The sequence below is a fragment of the Protopterus annectens genome, chromosome 3.part0 (genome assembly GCF_019279795.1).
Source record: "Protopterus annectens isolate FY-2018-M chromosome 3.part0, PAN1.0, whole genome shotgun sequence".
Taxonomy (NCBI): domain Eukaryota; kingdom Metazoa; phylum Chordata; order Ceratodontiformes; family Protopteridae; genus Protopterus; species Protopterus annectens.
This window is the reverse complement of record NC_056731.1, coordinates 400,934,627-400,954,249: the sequence shown is the minus strand read 5'-3', so window position 1 is coordinate 400,954,249 and position 19,623 is coordinate 400,934,627. Positions and strand designations below refer to the sequence as shown.

The window sequence follows — 19,623 nt, the reverse complement described above, 5'->3', positions numbered from 1 at the left end:
TAGCAAAACGTCATAATTACTAGCAAAAGTAGAATTCATAGACCATGACCATTGCTTCACAAGGCATGTAGCACTCTCAATTAATATACACATTTAAAAATATTAACAGGTAACAAGTAGTGTTTAAAATCTCCACTGCAGGGCATCCTAAAACTTGATTACCTTCACCTTGCCTTTTCTTATGCTGCCTATTATTCATAGTCAAGTCATTCATTTAGCCCTAAAATGTCAGGACACCATAAGAAGATATTGTGTTAAAAGGAATAAATTAAACACAGCTGCCATCTTCAGTTTTTACTATCTATCTAAAAATTTTTCTCCTCTCTGCCTGCTGACCATCAGGTTTCCCCATATATTGACTCACAAGTAAGACTAATCTTTCAGGACAGCCATCTTTTTTCTTCTTTACAGGCCACCCCTGGTCCCATACATCAGCACCCCCCCATGAGCACAACTGTACACAATGACAGTCCCTTCAATGTAATGCACTTCTGGGCCATGTTCAACAGCCAGAAACAGTGCACTTAGCAAAATACACTTTGCCACCACTAGATGCAAGTACTGCACTGCTCTAAACTGCTCCCTACTAAAGGCATGGATGAGCTAGCAGTGTCCACTCACTCCAAATCAGCTCCTCCAACAACTGGGTCACTAATCACGCGCAGGTCATCTGCAACACAACATTGGCAGAATCCCTCTTTACCTCAGAACCAGTATTTGCAGGCTTTACTTACGGAGGTCAAGTAACATTTACAAAGAAGACATAAAACATATTTCATTTACAGTAATGACAAGAGGAAAAACATTCAAATTACAAGATTTTAATATGGAAATGAAAACAATTTACACCAGTAACTCACTCGTTATCATTCCTCCAGTAACTGATGCCAGAAATCCAATGCTAACAAGAACAATAGAGATGAGTCGCCCTTGCTTATGCCTCTGCAGGTTCACAAACATCAGCAGTCCCACCACGCCATGAACAACCAACGATGAGAAAAGGGCCCAGAGAAAAACCCAGTACCACATTTCTGCAAAATAAATACAGTACACATTACATCAACCCTGAAGCCAAACAAAAAGAAAAGAAAGAAGATAAAAGTCAAGGGCATACTAAGTTTTAAACACTTGTGCAGTACTTTTGTAAAATTGTTTCTGAGCTGCATTTAACAAATACTGGCAAAATCACAAAGAAAAATACAAACAATATTTAAGGTGCTCTTTTAAGATAAAAGTTGAGAAAATGAAAAACAAAACAAAACCCACTTAAAAACATCTGCCCATAACAATGTGTTTACTTTGTTTATATGTTACATGGGTAGCATTTGTGGTTTTATTATAATTAACAGCCATGCACACTTCAGAATTTCTTTCCAGCCACTCATACTCCTCCTGGTCATCCTCTTCCTTACCCACATAGACAGGATGTTTCACCCTGGGACTAATGTAGAAACCTAAATCATTTTATCTATGGTATACACTTCTGTGACACATGAGGTATATACTACTGTGGCATCCATTCCTAAACTAGCCCTTTCTGGATTCTTAGTGCAGGATCCTTTTCTCTTCAGCCTCACTTTCCACAATCTCTGTTCCATCAGCTCCATGATAATAATCCTGTTGCACAAAAGTACAACTTATTAGATGAACAAAAAATAATTTCACGAGTTTCCACTACAGAACACGATAACTTAATAATCATGTCAGCTACCTTCCATACACAGTGGTACTTATCCCCTCAGACGTGCATCATTACATATTCTGCAGGTTAAAATTAGGAGAAAGCTTCTTCTGGATTTTCTAATTTTAAGAATTTGTGAAGCTTGACATCCGTCTAATCCAATTAAATACATATAAATCACCATCCAATGTGAAAATATACACAGGCATTTGTGAATGAACTAGGCAAATATCAAATATTGTATGTTAAGATGATAAATTTGTTTAATGTTGAATGAATTTATTTAATTATTATATTTATTTAAAAAAATATGTATGAATGTGCATGTTGTTATAGAGCTCATGTGGACATTGCATATTTTTGGTTTATATGGAGGGACACCTTTAAGCTTGGATGGTGATTTACATGTATTTAATTGGATATGGGAATTAAATGAATGCATTAACACCTTAATTTTGGGAATATAAAAAGGCTGCTTGAAATGTTCTGAGTTAATACTTTGAAAGCTTGTGTAACCGAGATACCGGATGAAGTAAAATAAAGAAGTGGCAGCTACAGCAGTGCTTCCTGAGTTTGTTTTTCTATTTGGGGAGAATTCCTTGTTCCCTCTGGGGAACTGTTGGTGTGTTTTTCAATATGATTATCAAAGGGGTAAACCCTTTCATGCTCAGAAAATTGTCAGGTTTTCTGAGACCAACAAACCTATGGGGAGACCAACAGAGAGAGACCCAGGTCTATTCTCAGGAAAATAGGGAGCACATATAGCAGTACTTCTGCTGAGAAGTCCTCAGCTATGGGACTCACCTGACCCAAAGAAACAGCGCAGTTCAGACCACCCTTTAGACATGGCCAGAGGAGGGGTGGGAGAAAAATAGACACAGTGGTGGGTCTGCTTTAGACTCTAATGTCCCAGTAGTGGATGCTGATTATACTATTTTAAACATCTCCACTGTTGAAATTACCTCTGAACAAAAAACACTTCTCAATAAAGGCTTAAATTATGTTGCTGGCTTTTTTTGTGAATGAAACCAGTATGGTTACTGATGTACAGGATATTTGTAGTCTGAATCCAAGACTGTTTTTTGGTTCCAGAGATGTCTCTCAAAGATTGACTGATAATTTCTAAAATCTGATTTTATGCCTCCTATGAATAAGCATGTGTCCATATTCCAACAGGCTGTGCTCAGGGATATCCATTTTGGATAGGGTCAATATACCCCACTTAGTCACAATAGTATGGTTGGGGAACAACATGCCTTCCAGGAACTTAAGAATAATAAAAATATTGTGATATTACCAGCTGATAAGGGAGGGGTGGTAGTCATCATGAATACGGATGATCATTTGGGGGAGGGAAATGGACAGTTGTCCAACCCTCGAAACTACATGTATATGCCTATTGACCCCACACCCAATTTTAAAAGGGAAATTGACTCTCTCTTAAATAAGGCTGTCAAAGAAGGGATTATCTCAGATTCTGTGAGATTACATTTGATGTTTCGGATCCACAGAAACAGATATTGTACTTGTTACCAAACATACATAAATCCCTGGCAGACCAATAGCTTCTAGTAGTGGTTCACTGATGGAACTTCTTTCTGTATTTTTGACCAATATCTGAAGCCCCTGCTAAACTTGATTTGTGTCAGAATACAGGATACGACACAATTCCTTAAAATATTATCAGATACCCAATTGTAAACAGATTGGCTTCCATGTACCCTTGATGTAAAAGCTTTATACATGAACATTCCCCACTGAGTTGGGCTTCAGGCCTTACATTACTGGTTGGCTCACGCTAATTTGTATCCAGCCGGTTTAAACACATTATTAATATGTATGGCGGAGCATGTACTTAACAAAAATATGTTCTATTTCCAGGGGGAATGTTTTTGGCAAATTCAGGGTACCGCGATGGGTGCATCTTTTGCACCCATCTATGCAGACCTGTTCATGGCATATCTTGAGGAACAGTTGATATATGACCCCAGTCATATTATTTGTGAATGAACTTGACATTTGGAGGAGGTACTTGGAGGATTGTTGGCTGGTGTGGTGAGCTGACAGGCAATATTTATTGGAATTCATTCAGTATCTGAATGACAATAAGTGGGGAATCGAGTTCACATTAAACTCAGATTGCCATCAAATCAACTTTCTTGATGTGACAGTTAGAAATTTTGACAACACACTCAGAACTCAGGTGTTCGCAAGTATCCTCAGTATAAAAACCTGCTTTTTGCCACCAATATGCATCAGAGCCACACCATCCACAACATCCCAAAAATCCCAATTCTTACGTATAAGAATTTGTTCTATAGCAGAGGATTATGCTAAATCTCAACAAGACCTTATTAATAGATTTAGAGTTAAGGGTTACAAACAACATGATATTATATCTGCCAATAATTGGGCCTCAAATTTGGACAGGATGCAATTATTGGATTATAAAGATAAAACACAGAGGGTGGAGTCTGATAATATTAGATTTGTAACTACATATGGGTGAAACATTAATCTGATTCGGAAGGTTATTTCTAGACACTGGAATATATTAATTGCATCATGTTCTTGGTCCCAATTGTCAATTTGCATATAGGAGAGGAGAGACACTGGGATTGCATTTTTCCCCACTTTAAAACGTACTAGTACAGGAGGTGCAGTTTATCATCAAATAACTATTACTGGGGATAGATTGCTGGGCACCTTTCCTTGTGGCCACTGTTCGTGTCAATATATATTCAAAGTCTAAGCAATTTACTAGTAAGAACACGAGTCAGGTTTTTGATACTAGATTCTTTGGGAACTGTGGAATGGACATGTACTTGCTCAGCTTTTTATATAGGCCAGATATCACATGCTCTTTGTATGTCTGAGCATCGGAGTGATATTCATAATAAGCGACCAACAAATACATTATACAGACATTGCACTATCCATTGTACTGCACAGTTTTATTTTATGATTATCGATAGAATTCATGGTAAAAGAAGCAATAGGCAGGGTTGACATTCGATCCTCAATAAAAAAGAAATACTGGATTATAAAACTGGGGGGGGGGGTCTTTACTCACCAGGGCTCAATGATCATTTATAGAGTTTGTGATTTCTATTTTATAAGAAGATAACACTGAATATAATTTGTTTGTCAAACATTAACATATTTACTTGAAAAATCAATCTGTAAGGCTGATAACTCACTGAAGGGACTGTTCTATATAAATGGTATGATTACATTGGCTGTGTTACATATCCCACTGAGGAAGGCAGTTTTGCCAAAACCGGTTTCGGACCATTAAACAGTTTTTTTATTTATCTTTATTTTGTTGTTGTGCTTACTACACCTTGGCGCTGGCCATTTGTTCATCGATTCCTGGTTTGGTTTGGCCTTGCACCTGCCATAAGTGCAGACACTTTTTACTCCCTGTGCAACTGCCACTTGTGGGGATCCAGGAGCTGTCTGCTTAAGTGATCTGCTAGGGTGTTTTGCTTCCCTGGAAGGTACTGAGCTATGAGATGCAGTTCCAGATTCGAGGATGACTGTTAGATTTCCATGGCAAGGTGACACAGGGTGTAGGAATGAGTGCCCCACTGTTTGTTGATGTACCACATAACAGTATTATGGTCTGTCCAGATTAAGAGTACCCCCTGGGTGAAAGATGCTGTTGAAAGGTTAGGACAGCTCTGTGCAACACTAGCATCACTTTCAAACTGATGTGGAATCCTAGATCCTTCTGTTCTCAAAGGCCTGGGTTTGCAGAGTTCCTGTGTGGGCTCCCCAGGCAATGTCTGAAGTGTCCGTGGTCAAGGTTTGCTTGTGTGGGCGAAGGATAAAAAGGAAGGCCCTTGTTCAGGGAGCAAGCCTGGGCCCACCAGATGAGCTCCTTCTATAAGCAAGGAATTAGTGGGAGTCGGTGCTCCAGACTCTAGGAGTGCTGGCACCAGAGGTTCCTTTAGTACCACTGCAGTTTCCTCATATATAATCTGGCAAGGGGTACCAGCAGGAGACCATGTACCTCAGGGCTTGCATTATTTTCCTGGCTGTGAGGTGGGTCTTGTGTGCCAGCTGGTGGAAGTAGGACTGAAGAAGGGTTTGCTTTGTGGAGGAGGGGGGTAGGAAGGCCATTTCCATGGATGTGTCTAGTAGGGTGCCCAGGAAGGTAATCCTTCATGTGGGTAGTAGCTGGGATTTCTCCAAGTTGATGGTGAATCCCAGTGAGGTCAGTAGGGTCTGCACAAAGGAGAGGTCCTGTAGGAGCTTTTCCTTGGTTTCTGCCTGAATGAGGCAGTTGTCGAGATAGAAGTAAAATGTCTCTGTCTGCAGTAAGCAATGACTGGAGCCAAGCAGTTTGTAAGACTCTGGGAGCAGTGGATAAGCCAAAGGGCAGTGCAGAGAACTGAAAGTGCTGGGACCCTGCTCTGAACCTTGGGTAGCTCCTGCAGGACTGTCTGATACGAACACAAATATGCAGGTAGGCATCCTTCAAATCTAGGGTCACTAACCAGACTTGTGGCAGAAGCATGGGTGGTAGTTTTCGTAGTGTCAACATTTTGAATTTTGGAACCAGATGGGACAGATTCAGGGTGGAGAGGTCTAGGACAAGGAGCCATGTGCCCTCCTTTCTGGGAACCAGCCTTGAGTAAAATCCCTTCCCGGTCTGTTCCTTGGGCACAGGTTCCACAACACCCTGAGCATAAAGTTTTTTGATCCGAATATTTTCTGCTGTCTGGTTTGCAGGGACATCTGGGCAACCTGACTGCTTTGGTTTTTCTTTTGAAATAGAATTTGTACTCTCTGGTAACAATTGTTAGGACCCAAAGATCTGAGGTGATGGCCTGAGGAAGAGGGAAAGTCTTCCTCCTGGCTTGTCTGGAGACCTGGGGGGCAGAGGGGAGGGTAGAGTCTCACTGCGAGTCCCTGGTGAAGGAAGTGAGCTTAGAACACCCTGCCTTGGGGCAGCAGTGGACCACTGCCTAGTTCTTTGTTGGCTGTGTGCCTGCAGCCTAGGGGTTCTGTCTCTGCGTCCCTCTCTCTGTAATGGCTTTGTTTGAGAGGGGAAAGGACCAGTGCTTAGTAGGGAAGTTTCTGCTGAACCTGGGAGGGTGCATCTGCAATAAGTCTGCATGGATTTGGCTTGGTCCTCCATTTTCTTGATGGACCTCCTCAGCCTTGGGGCCAAACAACTGCTCTTTATCCAGAGAGGCATCTAAAAGTTTGGATTTTACCTGGTCAGGCAAAGGTTGCTCCTTTAACCAGGCATACCTTCTGATAACTGATCCTGTAGCTGCAGCCCTGGTAGAGACTTCTATTGCATCAAAACCACAATGCAACGACTGCTTTGCTAACGGAGAGCTAGAATGTAGAAGGTCTGTTAATTCTCTGGTAGTGTTACTGTCAGGCATGGCAGATATTTCCTGTTTAATGAGTTCGAGCACATTCTGCTGGAATTTTATCATATGAAATTGACAATTTAATGCATTCACAGCTAAAGTGGCTGAGGTGTAAACCATTTTACCCATCCTGTCTAAAGCTCTGCTTTGTCATCTGTGATGTTTTTTTTTTTTTTTTTTTTTTTGAAGAGCTTGCCCTACCTCCCTAATTACTTCAGGGTCCGCAGTAGGGTTTTTAAATAGGCATTTATGTGAGTCTTGCACCCTGTAGTATATCTGTCAAGTTTCCTGTGTGCTGGAGGGAGAGAGGGCAGATTCTAGAAAAAAATCCTCTACTACATCAAGGATAAGGGGAATGGCAAGAAGCTTATGCGGAGGCAAATCAAGAAATTCCCTTAGTCTCTTTTTAGACCGGGGGTAGTCCTGGGCCTGCCACCGAAAATGTTCTATTTAGGGTTTCCCCAAAGGAAAGGTCCTCAGGGGGAGAGGCAGTCTGAATGGGGTCGGAATGGGTTCATCAGCATCAGAGTATTCAAATGCTGCTAAGGGCTAGTCTTCCATGTCCGATTCCTCCAGAACATGATCTACTGATTCCTGGTCAGTGATGACCTCTGGGGAGGAGTCTCTTTCTTTTGGCTGGTGTGGGAGGGTGAGGTTGGCTACCCCTGACCAGAGTCATCAGGTCTTCTGCCATTCTGAGCAGTTGCTGCGACTGAGAGGCAGGCTGGCTAGTTGTAGGTCAGTGGTGGGGCCTTGTGAAGGGACTTTTTTGGGGACAGATTTAGGCTTGGGCCTAGCTAGGTCAGTAGCCTTATACAGAGTCAATTTGAGCACCGGCATTGTTGGTCTAATCCTGACTTCGGATGTCGGTGGGGTCTCAGAGGAAGCCAGTGCCTGCAAAGTGGCACTGGACCCAACCACGTGAGGAAAAGAAGACATCTTGGCAAGAGGATGCTGATCCGGTGGCATACTGGACTCAAAATGAGTCTTTGTAGAGGCCTGCAAATGTTTGTCGGCTGTCGTCAGGGTCTGCAAAAGCACCTTACTGAGTTCAGCTGTAGCCTTGCTTTGAGTAGAAGTCGACTGTTGTCTGGAGTCATCAGAGGGCCTAACTTAAGGCCTATCCTTATCTTTGTCCTTTTTCTTCCTAGGTAAGTCAGTAAGCTGCCCGAGAGACTGATGCCACTTCATGTTGAATAAAATGCCTTGCTACAACATCAGCACTTCTTCTTATAGTTTGAGCAATAAACAAAAGGGCACAGAACAGAGACCCTGGAACATTGTGGTCTGGACGTAAACAAACAAAAGGGCACAGAACAGAGACCCTGGAACATTGTGGTCTGGACGTAAACAAGTGACACAGAGGGAATGGAAGTCTTGGTGTTGGATCTGCTTTCCACAACTGAGACAGTTATTGACTTTCTTCGACATCGGTTAAAAGCAAGAAAAGATTCTCCTATGGGGTACTTAGCTGTAGACTGCTGTCCTTACTCTGGCAACAGCAGACAGACGCACTCACAAAACTGCTTCTGCTTTGGGCTCCACAGCAAGAAAGACTGATGTAATGGTGTCGGCAGTCTCCCTTTACAGCCCTGACGTCAGCCACACTCCCAGAACAGCCGATGCAGGAGAGAAGCCTTTACTCTGGTATTTGGGTCAGCCAAGGGTTACCCAGCAGGGGTAACCCACAAGTGAGGACTGCAACAGTGAAACACGAAGAACATCCACTTTTACATTTGCTTAGATGAAATTTCAAGGTTGGATTGAAAAAAATTGATATGTGAATTACAACATAAAACATGAACTGATAAGTTACAACAGGAGTTTCAAAATAAGGAAAGTCAAAAAGCAAAATGATACAGGATAAATTAACTTTTGCGAAACAATTGAGAACACGCTGTGCTACAGCATACATCTTAGCTTATTTGTTGGGCTATATGATAACCCTCCAAGACATTTTGATGATAAAATGTCAGGAACAAATCAGGGAATCAGCAATTACCTCTATCAGAGATAGCATAGGAAATGGAGACCCAATATACAAATAAGATTTTGGCAAATGAGAATCAATCCTCATTTCTTAATAATGATCTGATTTGCAGGGACATCAGAGCAACCTGACCACGTGTGGATAATGCAGAAACAATTGACAGTACTTTCTATCAGGCAAAGTACATGACCAAAATGGTTCATCTTGGCATGAAATCAAACTCATGTAATGATACAAAAGCTGCACTCCTAGGAAACTGACTCTGCATTTCATAAGAAGAATCCAAATGATTAAAATACTAATTCTCCCTATGATCGTATTTTCTTTTGGGTATCATATACAACCTTTTTCAATTATATTAAGCCCACATGGAGGTTGGTGGCAATGTTTAATGTCAAGGCAAAATCCTACAAATAAGAAAAAAGTACTTATGCCCATATCCAAAGGGGAAATGGGGTTATCCACCTTTTCACACTACTCCTCCTCCTCACTGAATGGTATTACTTTAGTGCTGTGATGATACAGACACTAATACAGCCTTTGAATCGGATTCCCAAATAGGTCTGTCTGTCTATGAGTTATACCACCAGTACACAACAAAATGCAGTAAAAAAAAAAGTGCACACAAATCTGATTCAATAACCAATTCACCAAGTACAACCTGACCCAAACAGTATAAAAGGAATCTGCACTGCTACATTGGGTATGGGCTTCCAGCAACCACACTTAGACCACTACTCACCGACTATGTACAGATGCGTCTTTGGCCTAGCACCCAAGGCCCCTTTTTCACTACTCTTTCTCTGTGAACCACATGCCTTCCACTGCCCCGCAGCCATGGCAACTGCTTTTCAAACAAATAATTTTTACGTGTATACATGCACATACATACATACTCCTATAAAAGCCTGGAAGAATCCCCCAATTTCCTCACACCTGTTATCCTGGCAAGGTAGTACTGTTTTGCTGCAAACTCAGCAAAATATAAAATTAAATTATCGCAGTGGCAGGATCCTCAAGCAATTTGGCTACTTACAGACATCTACCACAGCTTAGTGATAAATAATCCCCTCTTCTTAGCAGCAAGTGCATACATAATAAAAGATATTAAAAGTGAAAAAATAATATTTAAACAAGAGAGAGATGTCAAGGCAATGCTGCCAAAGTAAATAATGCACAAGGAACAGAAATATAACCAATTGTAAAGTCAGATTATGTATAAAAATTCTAACTATACTAGATATATTATATACTATATGTATTAACTAAAATATACTGTTTTAATACTAAATCAGCTGCATACTTCACCAAAATACACACATTAATGCTTGCCATGGTCAACCACGTAAGAGTGGCTAGCTTTACACTGGTTTCTGTTCCACATGCAAATTTCAGATCATCACTTGCGTTCCCAAAAGAAAATTAACTAAACATTTTTCCACAATCAGACCCTGCATGCAGTGGAACAGTCTCAGGAACCAAGGCTACTTACATCAGCCCTTCCTAGCACACAAAATAATGAGACAGGGAACACAGGCTTGCACCCGTATCCATTATTCTTAACTTTTACACAAAATAGTCAAAACTTATCAAATCTAACACTACTGGCCCAGCACCTACATTTTCTACTTTAGAGAAAATACATGAAAAGCTGATTTATACAACCTTCACTGTACATAAATACCACCTTCTTGCCTCTAAATGGAATTGTTTCTGGTCTGCATATAGCACTAAGAGTGCAGTCTGGAATCTCACTTTCATGAACTGTTACTTTGATCGGGCACATAACTCAAATATAGAAACATTGTGTTATAATGTCCTACTCCTTACAGAAACAAAACTTATGTACACAATGTATAAAATTTGTTCATTCTCCAGTTCCCCATTTTATCCAAATCACAGTTGTGAGGAGCAAAGGACAGCGAAGTGCTCATTCAAGGAACAGAAAATAACTCTAGTAAGACACAGGTTTATACCACAATAGATAACATGTATATATAGATACACACATACAAACCAAAGCGCAACTAGCATAGTGGATCATTAATTTACCTAAAGTATAGCATGTATTTATTGAGTGAAAAAAAAAAAAAAAAAAAGAAGGACATACAGACTTCTGCAGGGAATTCGCCAAAGCCAAGAACCAAACACTATAAGAAAGCAGAGATAACAGTTGTGCTACAAAAGAGAGTTGAATGACCCAGGGTAGTTTGGATAATCAAACTAAAAATGTTTTTGATGAACATTAAACAAGAAAAAATTTACTGCAGGTACAAAACAATATAGTATATTACTGTAGTACAAGCTCAAAAAAAAAAAAAAGCGAATAAGTATAATGTTTACATCAGACTTATGATTTTTCCCACCCGAAATCTTTGGAAAGCTGCGTTCGGTAACTGACATTTCAGATTAATGTACTATGCTGCCATGTATACAATTATAACCAATATAATAATGCCAAGAAAAACTAACAAAAATATGCAAACAATAGCGTTAACCTTTGTATAAAACATGTGGACCAAAATCCATATCCAATGTGCTCTGCAAACTGCCGTTTGAATTTAAACCAAATAAATTATTTAAGGATGCAAATTCAAAAGTACACTGCAATTTCTCCCATCTGCACTTCATCAACCATCCTCTTCTACCTTAGTCTCCTTGCCTTTTCTTCCTGTTTTTCTTAAACTAACCCTTAACCAGCCAACACCTCTCATTTTTCTTACCAACCCTTGCCTGCCGTCATCTCTTACTCTATATCCATCACACCTCCTCTTCCTCCACCCTCAACCATGGTTTCTACCTATGCTCTTACTCCTTTCCCCTACAACTCTACATTCTCACCATCTATACTACAAATATCTTGCCCATTAACCTACCATCCACACTCAACAGTCCTCAACACTGATCAACTTTTCCAAGTCTTAACTGCACCTTTCTTAATTAACCCATCTTATATTCTCATGCACAAACACCAACCTTCACCCTTACAAAACAAAGCTTTATCACCTTACTTATAAACACAAGTTTCCTTTATCACTAACTTTCCCCAAAAACTTATTCTTATGGAGAGATATTCACCCTAACCACGACCCCAGTATTTCTCCCAACCTTGTCTCCACTCACCTACCCCCTACTATCTCTACTTCTAAACAATCCTTCCAAGAGCCAAACCATCATCCCCATGAATATTCGTAGCCTTCTAAACAAAATTATGCATGGATTACTCAATACTCACCTGGTACGGTTATTCTCACCAAAACTTGGCTAAAACTTCACACCACAGACACTGAAATTCTTCCATCTGGTTATAATGCCATCCACATAGATAGAATCCACAAAAATAATGGTGGCACGGCAATACTTCTCAAAGCAACATAACATCACCTCACTGTCTATACCACTCCCTGACTTTCACCCAGCAGAACTCACAGTTGTTTACTGTAAACTCAATGACCATAAAAAAACTATGTATTAATGGCATCTATATCCCTCCAGGGAACATTTCCACTTTTCAAAACATTCTACTGGACTTCCAAATATATCTTAAATGAAACTATAATCCTAGGAGATGTCAATATTGACTAGCATACATTGATTTCCCACTTCCCTGCCTCAAGTGTAAACCTCCATAGCTACATTCAACTAATCTCCTCTGTCGTCCAACACAACAAATCCACCATGACTGGCTCCATCCTTGACTGGATCCTAGTACCCAATCCCAGCTTATATCACAACCCTACAACTCTCCCAGATTTTAAAAGTGACCACCTCCCAACCCACATCCAAAGGCTTTCCCCACAGCTTACCAGGAAACATAAGCTTAAAGAATGCCGTAGCCTCACCAACTTTAACCCAGATGATTTTAATATAGCTGCCTCCATAAATTGGACCCTCCTCCTTAGCCTACCACTAAAGGATGCCGTTCAGAATTTAACTGTATATTCCTAGATATTCAATTCCCTAGCTCTGTTCAGGCAAAAGAAAATGAAAGCTCACCAAGCTCCTTGGCTTTCTCATTCCACCCAAAGCCCATATGCAAAATCGGGATATTGCTTGGAAAAACTGGTTAAAATCTAAACCCCCCGATCAACTTCAAACCTACAAACAACTTTGTAACCACACACACACAAAACTACTTTCTTGAGCCTCACAACAACCATCACAATAATTCAAACGAATTCTAGAATGCTATTAACAAGATGCTATACTCTGGCTCGCCAATTATACCAAGCCCATGCCCAAATAACTCTCCCCAAGAAATCTACACAAAGTTTAATACCTACTTCACTGAATGTATTAACAAACTAACTCAAAAACAGTCACCTCCCTAACTCTACACTTCTTCCCCCCTGCCCAGGGCAACATACCCACTTTTTCTCTCAAACCTGTCTCTAAAGCTTATACTAAATTTCTACTTAAATTAAAACCCTGCTCTCCCTCAGCAGACTAACTTCAAAATTCTTAAAATCAGCAGCTAGCAATAGCCTACCCAATCTCCGTCCTAATTAACAGATCTATCGAAGAATCCTCAGTCCTTTCCATCTACAAACAGTTCTACATTATTCCACTCATCAAAGGTGGTCAATACACAGAACTCACAAACTGTAGGCCTATTGCAATTCTGTTCCCCCTTTCAAAAACACTTGAAACATGCATTCACAACTTCTTGAACACCCTCGAAAAGAAAATATATTCACACCAACCCAACATGGTTCACCCCAGTCACAGCACAACCACTGCAGTCACCTTTACTCCTAGCATCATTAAAGCCAGAGAAAATAACCTGGTAATCTCCCTTTTCCTGGACCCGTCTCTCTCTCCCCTTGCTTCTCTCCAAATTGTCTCACTAACTCTATTCTTAACTGATTTGCTAACTACCTACCTCTCCAATTGACTGCAGTCTGTCAAGTGGCCTTTCATTTTCTAATTTTCTCCCTGTTAACAGCAGAGTACCTCAAGGTTTCATCCTTGGTTCAATTCTGTTCAACATTTTAAATTAACAGTCGACATTCATCCTGCCCTCAGTCCTCTAATACAAAACACATATGATTCCACTATCATCTGTTCATCCGACAATCTTCTACACCTTCAATCTTCTTCTTTCTGCTTTTTCCTGGTTAGCGTTCGCCACAGCGGATCACCTGTCCACTCATGATTGGCAGTGAAGTTTTACAGTGTCGAGTTGCCAGCCCGGCACCCAACCTTCCACAGAAGGCACATACATGCACACACTCACACCTAGGGCCAATTTAGAGTGTCCAATCCAAAAAGTTGCCCATGAACATTGTAAGTAGTGGGTGCCACTGTGGAATGTGTGTGGTACAACTTCGTTCATTTACCAATAGTAGTTAAAAGCATTAATTTCTACTACGTAAACCAAAAAAATGAATATGCACGTGTATGTGTGCGCCCACAGACTCCCACAAAAAAAACTCTCGTGACTTATTCATGTAAGCTTCATGAAATGTTACTTTAATTTTCTTATAGGGTTGCCACATTTTCAACTGCCCAAAAAGGAACTTTTTTTTTTTCTTTACACCTTCAATTACCCAAAAACCCTTTAACTCTATTGAAAGATGGCTGACAATCAAGTAGACTCTATCACTTCCCTAGACAACACCCTAATAGAAATAGCAACACACACCAAACTTCTGGGCAACATTGTTGACAATCAAGTAAGTCAAGCTACATGTCCGAAACTGCATCAGAAAAGCTTGCCAAAAACTTGGTATCTGCTACAGATCTAAAATTCCTTACCAATGACTTTAGGCTGTCCCTTGCTAATGCGCATCTTTTTCCTACTGTATTTTATACCTTACCCATCTTAACCAGCCCTCAATCCACTCTTACAAAATTAGAATGATGCCATAACAAAATTGCCATTTTTGCTGAAAACCAAGCTTACAACACACAAAACTGCCTCTCTCTAAAACCCTTACTTGGCTTGAACTGCCCCACCACCATCTCCTCTCTCAACTACTCCTCACCCACTTTATAATCAATAAACCAACTTCCTGTCCAGCCATCTCAAAATCTTCACTTATTACACTCCCTCTTACTCTCTCCAGAGCTCTGACCAACTTCTATTAGAAATCTACAAGCCTAAAAAATCCATAGGCAACAGCCTAAATAGTTTTACAATATAACTGGCCTGGAACAAAATTCTTCTAACCATCAGATCTATCCCAATAAGTCTCAAATTTAAAAAAAAGCTTTAAGAAAACGACTCCTTAACTCCTGGCTCTGTTCTTGCCTTAACCCTTCCTAACCGTCTTCTATCCTTCCCCCTCTCTTCTAATCTTGCCTAATTGTTCATTAGCCTTTTCTTTCCTGTCCCACTTTAACTCCCAATGCTCTACCTACTTCCCTCACTTTCACCTCTAACCTATACATTCTCTCAATACTATTACTTCACACTTTCCTTGCACCCCTCACTATTCACACATTTCTTCTTTGCACCCTTCTTTTCTCCTCTGAGCCTCTCTATTCATTCTAAATTCACCTTATGCTTTCAACTAACTTCAACTTCTCTTATCAACTATAAACTGACAACAGTAACTACAACTGTAAATTGCTATGAAGCAACTATATACTAAATTTTTGCTTTGAATTACTAGTATTTCTGTAACTTCTTTACCTAGCTTGTACATGTATTTCAACTTACTTTGCATGTTCACTCTTTTGTTTAGACTCCTGATGTGATTATGTGTATGGAGCTTTGCTCCCTGGGCCTCTGCTGAAAAAGGGCCCCTGCCTAGTCAGACCAAGCTGGGTTAACAAATGTCAAAATAAATGTTGGGGTGGGGGGGCCTTACATACACACACATACATACATACCCCCAATGATCACAACAATAGCAGCACTGTTGCATGAAACACATTGCCTAGAATTAGCAAGAAGTAAGCATCACTCAAGGTGTAACATTCTTGTCTGATGGGCTCCACTGGTGAAAGCCAAGAAAAGGAATATTTGATAGGTCTTACCATAACGTTCCACCTGTGTTGCAGATCTTTACTCATTCCTTACTGTTAGGACCTCGGTTCCATCCTCGGAACCAATACGGCCATTTCCCAGCTCGCATAAGCAAAAAACTTGCAGCTAAGAACCTACCCACAATGCCCCTCTCCTAGATACTCCAGATTGAGTTTGCCCACCCTAGGTAAAAGATGTAGTAATAGGAAAAAAGTAGGAGGCTCTGTCTGAGCAAATACCCTAACCAAGAGTACCTAAAGTCCATCAGGAGTCCAGGCAGGGGGAAGGAGGGTGGGTAGTAAGGAATTAATAAAGATCTACAACACAGATGGAACGTTATGGTAAGACATAACTTCTTTATCTGATGTTGTAAATCTTTATTCATTCTTACTGTTAGGACAGAGTCCCTAGCTACTCGAGTCCTGGATGGCCCTAAGGAAGGATATTCCTGAGCACCACAGAACTAAAAGATGCTCGTCCCCTGGAGGCCAAATCCAATTTGTAATGAGATATGAAGGTATGAGGTCTTGCCCACGTGGCTGCTGCACATATATCATCCATAGAGGCTCTGGAATGAAAAGCTACAGCGATAGCCGTACATCTGGTAGAATGAGCCTTTATTCTGGAAGGTACGGGTAGATTATTCTGTTGGTAGATTAAGGTAATGACATTTCTAAGCCAACAGGATAAAGTCACTTTGGAAATAGGTTTACCCAATCTGCGTCCTGCGAAGGCCACAAACAACTGGTCCATTTTCCTGAAAGATTTAGTCCTGTCCAAATAACAACGTAGCTGTCGGTGTACATCAAGGGTGTGCAAAAGGTACTCACCTCTATTAGAATGCCTTGGGGGAAAAAAAAAACGGCAGATCAATAAATTGGTTAATGAAAAAAAACAGAAATGACCTTGGACAAGAAGGAAGGGTCAGTACGAAGGGACACCCTATTCGTGTGGAAGATCAAGTAAGGACTCTTGACACTCAGGCCTGCAGCTCAGATACTCTTCTTGCTGAGGTGAGTGCTACTAGAAGTATGGTTTTCCATGACAAAAATTTCAAATCACATGAATCAAAGGGTTCAAAGGGAGAGCCTGTAAGAGATTGAAGCACCAAAATCAAGTCCCAGGGATCTAAGGGAGGCTTGACCAGAGGTTTAACACGTAATACTCCCTTCAAAACAGTCTTGCATAGGCAGAGTGACATAATTGAAGAATTTTCAAGACCATTATGAAAATTGGCGATAGCTGCTAAATGTACAGTGATCGTTGAAGCTGAGGCTCCTGCATGCAGGAGAGTAGTCAGGTATTGCAGAATCTTTTGAATAGGCATAGAGAAAGGGTCCAAGTTCTGGCCTTTGGCTCAAATAGAGAACCTAGTCCATTTACTAGAATAAACCTTTCTAATGGAAGGTTTGTGTGAGGCCAGAAGAATTTCACGAACAGGAGATGGGATGTCAGGCAGTCTGGCAATCATTGGAAGTGGAGGAACCAGGCTGTGAGCTTGAGACCGTGCAGGTTCGGACTAATCAATCCCCGAGGATGGGATAACAGGTCCTGGGAATGATCCAGGATCCACGGGCTGTGAATCAGATGAGGCCATAGAAATGGGAACCAGACTTGACTTGGCCAGTAGGGAGCAATAAGGATCACTGCTTTTCAACCTCTGAGCTTTCAGGAGAAATTCTGGAATGAGGGGAAACAGCATACAGAAGACCCGGGGGCCAATCGTGCATTAGAGCATCCCTCGGTGGTTCCCGCTGAGGGGGGATCAAGGCAAAATAGCTCCTGCATTTGGAATTTGGGGGGGAAGCAAACAGGTCGCAGCAAGGCTTGCCTCAATGTTGGAAGATCCAAGCTGCTATTACAGGATTGAGGGACCATTCATGAGGAATCAGGATGTTCCTGCTCAGACTGCCCGCAATAAGGTTGGAACTCCCGGGAATGTGCATTGCTATAAGAAAGCGATTGGAAGCTATCGCCCAGTGTCAAATCCTCATGTCTTCCCAACACCCCCTGTAAGATCTGGTTCTGCCTTGCTTGTTGATATACCAGACAACTGACTTGTCTGAATGAACTGCAATGGTCCCCGAAGGCAGGGATGCATGAAACACTTGCAACGCTAAGAGAACTGTCCTCAGTTCTGTCCTCAGTTCCAGGACATTTATGTGCAAGTTGGCCTTGAGGAGGGGGGGGTCCAGGTGTCTTGGACAGTCTTTCCCTGGAAATGACCCCCACCAAGTATCCGTGGTTGCTGTGGCCATGGGTTGGGGAAGAGAATGGTCGACACCAAAGATTCTTTTTTGGCTCCATCCACCACAGCATTTCCTCCTTGCAATGGTTTGTAATGCGTATCATGTGGTCGAGTGGGTGGTTTTACAATGACCATTTTGTGGAAAGGAGCCACTGCAGGATTCTCATGTGCATGGCAGCTGCCATGGAGCCCAAGAGTTGCAGTACAAGACTTGCTGGTACAAACGTGTGAAGAAGAAGGTCTTGATTTTCAAAAGCCTGTGAGGGGGGAAGAGAAGCTTGACAGGATGTTGTGTCCAAGACCTCTCCAATAAATTCCAGTGTCTTCGTTGGAGACATCTGAGATTTGTCTTTGTTGATTGTAATCTCCAAGCGGAGAGCGAGATCTTGAGTGCAAGACCTCTCCAATAAATTCCAGTGTCTTCGTTGGAGACATCTGAGATTTGTCTTTGTTGATTGTAATCTCCAAGCGGAGAGCGAGATCTTGAGTGTAAGAGAGACTGCGGACTAGGAGATTCCTGGTCAGAGCGGTAAGGAGCCAGTCGTCTAGATAGGGAAACACCGGAAATGCTTGAGGTCGAAGATGGGCTACCACAACTGCCATACATTTGGTGAACACTCGGGGGGGGGGGGGGGGGTTGAGAGACAGAAATGGCAGTGCCCTGAACTGGTAGTGATTGGCTTCCAACTGGAAGCAGAGAAACCTCCGGGAGCGGTGATCCATCTTTATGTGGTAGTACGCATCATGTAGGTCCTATAGAGCACATCCAATTGTCCCTCCCTCAGAAAGGGAGAATGGACTGTACTGTGACCATCCGGAAATTTTGAGGTTTGATAAATTTGTTCAGTAGGCTGAGATCCAGGATTGGTCTCCAGTCCCCTGTCTTTTTTGGCACTAAGGATTTCTTGAACCATATGTTTCCCCCCTTCTAGTTCCTGGAGTAGGACCTCTGGGGGTTTGAAAAGCATATGCCTACAGCAGACAAGGTATTTCCATCTTTCTCACTATGTGCATGTGTGTCACGTACCTTGGGTCCAAAAAGTGCAGTCTCATCAACATGAGTGTTAACGAAGGAAGATTTAAAGGGATCTGCGAAATTACACAATCAGATCCAAGCATTACATCTCATGACAACACCAGATGCGGCAGTTCGAGCTGCCCCCTCGGGTGTGAGATATCAAAATGCATCGAGGAGTTTGAGATGGACACAAGGATAGCTAGCTACGAGGTGACAGTGTCACGCACCTCATCAGGTAGTACCCATACCAAAGAGGAAGACATTTCAGAAATTAGATCTCTTTTAAGGTGAGTAATGTGTGCCAGATAATTCAGCAACTGAAT

At 41.5% G+C, this 19,623-nt stretch overlaps 1 protein-coding gene across 1 annotated transcript in view; it reads right to left on the bottom strand.

Annotated features, from left to right (window-relative positions):
* The window catches only part of TMEM170B (transmembrane protein 170B), a 164,998-nt gene that overhangs the window by 140,628 nt on the left and 4,747 nt on the right, over positions 1 to 19,623 (bottom strand). The window contains exon 2 of the mRNA XM_044064851.1: positions 861 to 1,031. Within this exon, the coding sequence (XP_043920786.1) occupies positions 861 to 1,031 (171 nt within the window). The remainder of the gene's footprint in view (positions 1 to 860; positions 1,032 to 19,623) is intronic.